Genomic DNA, 5,911 nt, shown 5'->3' on the forward strand with positions numbered 1-5,911 from the left:
TTCGCTCGTCCATCTATCTTTGTGAATACAAATTTGCATTTGGCATGGATACTTTAAATTTTATAATTTGAATATATGCATTTACATATTATTGCTGCTTCGGTAATATATATTAGACTGCAAACATGAAAATTTGAAATGCATGTATTATAAGATTCATTAGTTAATATACCCTAAAATTTTATAAATTTTTAAATTTTAATTTGAAAATTTGACAATATAAAAAGTAGGGTTTGAAAAGCCATGCATAAAACTATGGCCACAAGCAAGAATCAAGATATTTACCAAAATATCAATTTAATTGGAGAGAGAGAGAGAGAGAGAGAGAGAGAGAGAGAACCAACAAAAGCATGCCCGTGAACCCAAAGCTGGCTGTCAGTCCACCAAAATAAGAACAAACCACATCCACATCACAACATAGCCACACACACTCACACACACACAAAGGAAGAAAAGAAAACCAAGGTTGCACTATTCCTCAACACCCCTGAATTTCCTAGATATGTTCAGTAACCCGCAAAATCTCCCTTACAAATTTTGGAGTGAGAGAGAGAGAGAGAGCTTAAACAGGCAGATCCAGTAGTAGCTAGCTAGGTTGGTTTTTTTACCTTATGCTGACTTCTGAGGAGCTCAGCTCAATATATTTTTCAGCAGCCTTTACGAAGTGGAAGAAATGCATTAATCTTGTTTCTGGTTTTTGTTTTATGCTTCTCTCTCTGCATTTTTCTCATCCGCAGGCTCCTCCACGACAAGCACCCACCATGCCTCCACCTGCACCTCTCCTCCTCTTCTGCCGCTTTCTTTTCCAACTCTTCTTCTCCCAGTATTTCTCTTCTTGCAGCTGTTTCTTCGTTCTCCTTTCTGTCCTTATTCAGTACTTCTTCATCAACCACATGCACTATCTCCTACATGCACACATATCCATCCATGTCAATGTCAGCCTTTGTTTATCTATATACACATATATTCTACCTTTCTCTTAATTAATTATTTCATCATGGCACATATATATCTTCTGCGTGCCTAAATAAAACAAAGCTTAGCTCATTATCCCCTTGAAATTTTAAAAGATTAACCACTTTACATCATATTAGATTGATTTGCACAACTGATGAAATGAAAATTTAAATATACCCATATTATAAAAATAATAATCAATTGTCAAATTGGATTCTATGCTCGTCCAGTTTTATTAATTCCTATGTCGTAAACTTAATAAGTTAATAATGTTCAAAGCTTTATACATATCAAATAAAAATTCATCAGTAGAATGTTAAAGTTTTAATTTGGGTAAAATAAAATAAAATAAAAACTTGAATAGAAGATGGGAAAGTTAATTGCTAAATTTGATTCTATGCTCGATCTTCGTGTTCGTATATAGTGAAGTCATACGTTAATAAAGTTCAAAGCTTTCTATCACACATTTAAAGTCAGAATTTTCTTTTATTTTACCTTTTCTTTTTCCCAACTTGTTTACAGAAAGCACAGTGCGGTCGACTTACATCCTAAGCAGGGCCGGCTCTTCATTAAGGCCACTGAGGTGCTTGCCCAGGGCCCCAAAAAATTTGGGTCCCCAAATTTTTTTTAATATAATAATATTAGCATTATTTATGGAATTCATGTGTTTGGTAGGTGGAGTGCACATGCAGTGCAACTAAAATTATTTGATGTAGTTAGAAAATTTAATTTTAAATAAAAATAAAAATAAAAATAAAACAAAATATTAAAGATTTCTAATTAAATCATTTGCCTAAAACCTACTCGTAGTTACGTATTGATGATGCCATCAACATTTCAAAATTGGATTCGGCTGGCCTAATATGTTTCTTGAAAAGACATATTGCAGTCATCAATTTGAAAGGGGATCAGCAAAGAACAAAAGAACAAGAGTTGGAAAGTAGAAATGCTCGACTGTCAACACTTTTCTCTAACTATTGCAGTGTCATCGATTTAAAAGATAGATTTCTTTTTTTAAAAAAAAAATGGAAAGTAAGAAAGACCCACATCACAGTACTTAATTATAAGGAGATTCTTCTCAATTTAAGGAGCAACATATATCCAAAAAGAGTACCTCACTGATTCAGTGGTTGGCTCCTTCCACCCCCAATAAAAAAGTAAAGTGGTTTGGCTCCTTGCATTGAATGGCCATGGCCATGCATATATGGCACAGTGCAATGATGCTGCAAATCATATATACATTACTTCTGATATTTACTTAGTTTAATCATCCATTCAGGATCCTCTACAGTGATCAATCACGTGGAGGTACCGTTCAATCAATGACCCAAAAATCAAATGGTGGGGATCACCGGCTATGCTGGGCCATCTTTAAATTGAATGCAGCAAGAGAAAGGCGTTCTCTTTTAACTTGTGGCTCTGAACAATTAATCTTAACATGTCATAATGATATTTAGACACGCTAAATCATTAAAACTTACAGTAAAAAAAAAGTATTATTTTTGTAAGTGCAATATATATTATCGTGTATCTTATATAATTAGTGAATTTTAAGTCTTACTTGCAAGAACCATTCCAATTAAAAGTGTTTCTGGTCATGTATCATGTGTCCTGATCGAAATACATGCATGCCCATATTACCCAAAGATGGCAAGAAAACAGGTATATGACATCCTGTCCTGAAACACATGGCCATATTGACTATTACCCAAAGAAGGTGGGGAAAAAAAAAAGGAAAAAAGGAAAACAGCGATATGGCATGCAGTCCTGCCCTGAAACACATTATGCCCATATTGCTCAAAGAAGGTAAAAAGAAAAAAGCGAGTAGACATTTCATCGCGGCAGCAGAGGATAATGAAGTAAGCCAAAACAGCACGAAAGGATTGAAGAATTAATTTTTAATATTGGTCCCAGAGGAAGCATCTTCATGGATAGCAAACCAACAAATAGAAGCAAAAGGAGAAATGCTTTGGCTTTTGTATTTTGTTTCATGAAAAGGTCTGATGGGGAGAAAGTTCTGAGAAAATCAGAGGGAGCGCAAGGGGATGTGCTGGAAATTTAGCTACTTTGGGGAAAATATGATGCTGCTTTTGGGACATTGCATAGTTGCAGAGGGCACATGTGCTCATGATCAAAGCTAGAGGGACCATCAAGTTCAGTCCCCCACCTTGGAAGTGTAGGCTCTTACTATGCGTGATGGATTTTTATTTTTGAGAAGCATGCCTTGGTCGGATAATATCTTAAAAAAAACTAGAGAGAGAGAGAGAGAGAGAGAGAGAGAGAGAGAGATGGTTCTATGGTTTCAATTGTTCAGACAACTGAGCTGAAAATACATGGGTACATTATGGGCTTGGGGTGCGTATAAGATAGAATTCTAAATTTAATTAGGTTGTAACATTTTTCTACATTGATGGCATCCTCAATTTTTTGATTGGCCTCTTGCTATTTAAAATTAGAATATTTAGAGAAACAGTCATTGAGTGAGACACATGATCAAATAAAGTAGTTTTGAAAGAAACCTTTGAAATTAAAAACAATACAATGATTGAAGATGGAAGAGGCAAAAATGACAAAGATGACATGCAGCCGCCCGGCCAGGTCTTTCTTTTCTCATATACATATATATATTAGAAAATTTTAAAGTGGCTGTTAGCATTGAGCATGCCTTTAAGTTTTATACGCACATTCATTTTGGACTACTCAAATTTTTTGACATTTTCATAATTTGGGTTTGACAGTTTACTGTCTCCATGGATTTGGGTACATTTGGAGTTAGGATTTGACCGCATGTGTAATTTTAATAGTCGTTTTATTATTATTTGATCCGACAAGCTTTATTTTTTAACCTTTCTTTTTACTCGGTAAGCAATGGTTTCCATATGACAGGGGAGTAGTCTCTTCCCATAGTTACTACATTTTTTAAGTAGGTAATAGGTAGGTAATCTTTGACCAACAATAGTGACATTTGTATTGTCTTCTATTGTATAAAAAGATTTGTTATTAACGATTAAAATAACATTTATTCGTCAATCTACTCTGCTCCAATATTTTTGTTTTTCCTGCTAACAAGTGATCATGAGCTGCCTTCCCCGTATGACATCATTCCAATTTTTCTCTGTTTTCCACCATCTTTCTTGGCAGCCAAACAGAGCTAGATACAATTCCAACTGAGCAATGTAGTGGACATTAATAATGTAAGAACACACGCACGGCACACATACCTGTTTGTCAGAAATGCTCAACTTTGCAGGCGAATCGCCAACTTCAGCTGCTTCGCATCGCTTCAATGATCTCTCTTCAATTGGAGGAGTTGCTGCTGGGCTTGGGCTGCTTGATGAACTAATGTCCACCGGAGTACTGCTCTGTGTTCCCACGTCTCTAGTACCCATCATCATCACGCTCTGCACTTTCTTCTCTGCAGTTGTTCAATTTCCCAACTCAATAAAAAGTGACTTCAGAAGATAAAAAAATTAACGTACACAAAAGCAATTAATCTGTTCTAATTGAAAACTGTTTACGTATACAAACCATGAATTGGGGAGTGGAGTGGTTCGTCTTCTTGGTAAGTGGCATAAGGCTTTGTTTGGATACGCCTCGAATTGGAATGGTTATTGGTGTAAACCAGGGGAGCAGACATTGTGGTTCTGCTGCTAGTGACTGTACGGAATGATCTTCCACTGAGTGTTTTTGCAGACAAACACTCCATTGGGACTTCCCCTGAGAGTGGGTTGCAGATATACTTTTCTGCTTCGTCCCACTTGGAGTTCAATGCAAATCCATCAGGAGATACGCACTCCCAGCTGTAGTATCCTGATCTCGCCTGCAATGCTGCATTTTTTGCAAATCAATTACATCGAATTCAACATTAAAAATACCAAAACAACACCCAGCTGCTTTTTCACCATATACAGATTCTCAATCGGTACCTTTGAGAGCAGTGGTGAATGAGTAGGTTGATGGGTCTATCTCATCTGCAGTAAATTATAAATGCATAAATCAATATTTAAAAAAAAAACAAAACAAAACAAAACAAAAGCAAGCAGTAAGTTCTTCAATTCATACTCTGTTTTTTTTTTGGTTGGAGAATAGTTATACCTCGCAAGGAGTAGCCGGGAGAAGAAGCAGTGCTAGAGACGGTAATGTTTGATCTGAAAGACCTCGTGTCTTCTCTCAAACTGCTTCTGATATTGGAGGCAGAGAACCTTCTTGAGCTTGCGTTATCTCTGCTAATGCGAGCCTTGAAAGCCCATTCTCGTAAGTTACTGAACTCTGGGGGTTCATCCCGTCGTCGGGAACTTATGGGGTGAGATTGTTCCATGGCAGGAGACTTGGGACGAGCTGTAATGGACATTAATCAAGGCTTTTTTATATATTCATGTGCACATAGTTTATATATAAATTGATAGTGCTGTTGTGTGTTCCTATCGTGTGTGTGTGTGTGTGAGAGAGAGATTTACCACTGTGCCCCGGGCCCCGCCACCTTTATTTAACACTTCTTAATTTGGGCAATTGTTATTATCAGGAGAATTTGGACAAAGTCCCTGCAAGAGTCTCAAATTGGGGAAGCACATATGCAATGTTGATTAATTTTAAAAAGCCCTGTCATTTTCTACATTATATATATATATATATATAAAAAATATTATATTATATTATTCCTAAAAGTCTAAAGGAAAAAAATGGTATTTGTCAAAGTGATAAAATATAAAATTCCAATCTGACCCTTCCTTATATATTCATTCAAAATGAAAATTCAACTTTTATCCATAAACTCAAGTTTGAACATTCCATTCACTTGCCTCTTTAAATTTTAGGGGTCATCTGTTCTCCAAATCAATTTTTGACTGTACCTGTCCCAAAACCCTTCGAACTCCACTCTCAGTCCTATGCATATCATGGTAGCTGAAACATCAGTGATGGAAGCCCAAACATTTTAGGTGCTATGTGTGTTTGC

General features: G+C 36.2%; 1 protein-coding gene across 1 annotated transcript; it reads right to left on the minus strand.

The window, feature by feature from the left end:
* Positions 1-450: 450 nt before the first annotated feature.
* LOC131164943 (uncharacterized) lies at positions 451-5,318 on the minus strand. Its single transcript, XM_058122815.1, has 5 exons — positions 5,053-5,318; positions 4,884-4,928; positions 4,486-4,785; positions 4,179-4,372; positions 451-905 (listed from the first exon to the last, which is right to left on the minus strand). The coding sequence occupies exons 1-5, from the start codon at positions 5,306-5,308 to the stop codon at positions 648-650; spliced, it is 1,053 nt and encodes a 350-aa protein (XP_057978798.1). The 5' UTR covers positions 5,309-5,318; the 3' UTR covers positions 451-647.
* Positions 5,319-5,911: the final 593 nt, after the last annotated feature.

Source organism: Malania oleifera, chromosome 1 (assembly GCF_029873635.1).
Source record: "Malania oleifera isolate guangnan ecotype guangnan chromosome 1, ASM2987363v1, whole genome shotgun sequence".
NCBI classification, from domain to species: domain Eukaryota; kingdom Viridiplantae; phylum Streptophyta; class Magnoliopsida; order Santalales; family Ximeniaceae; genus Malania; species Malania oleifera.

Excerpts from the sequence above, each read along its gene's own strand:
- LOC131164943 (XM_058122815.1), bottom strand. The coding sequence starts at position 5,308 with ATGTCCATTACAGCTCGTCCCAAGTCTCCTGCCATGGAACAATCTCAC. Across the intron at positions 4,929-5,052 it reads TCCCGGCTACTCCTTGCGAG|ATGAGATAGACCCATCAACC; the intron begins GTATAACTATTC and ends AATTTACTGCAG. Across the intron at positions 4,786-4,883 it reads ATTCACCACTGCTCTCAAAG|CATTGCAGGCGAGATCAGGA; the intron begins GTACCGATTGAG and ends CAAAAAATGCAG.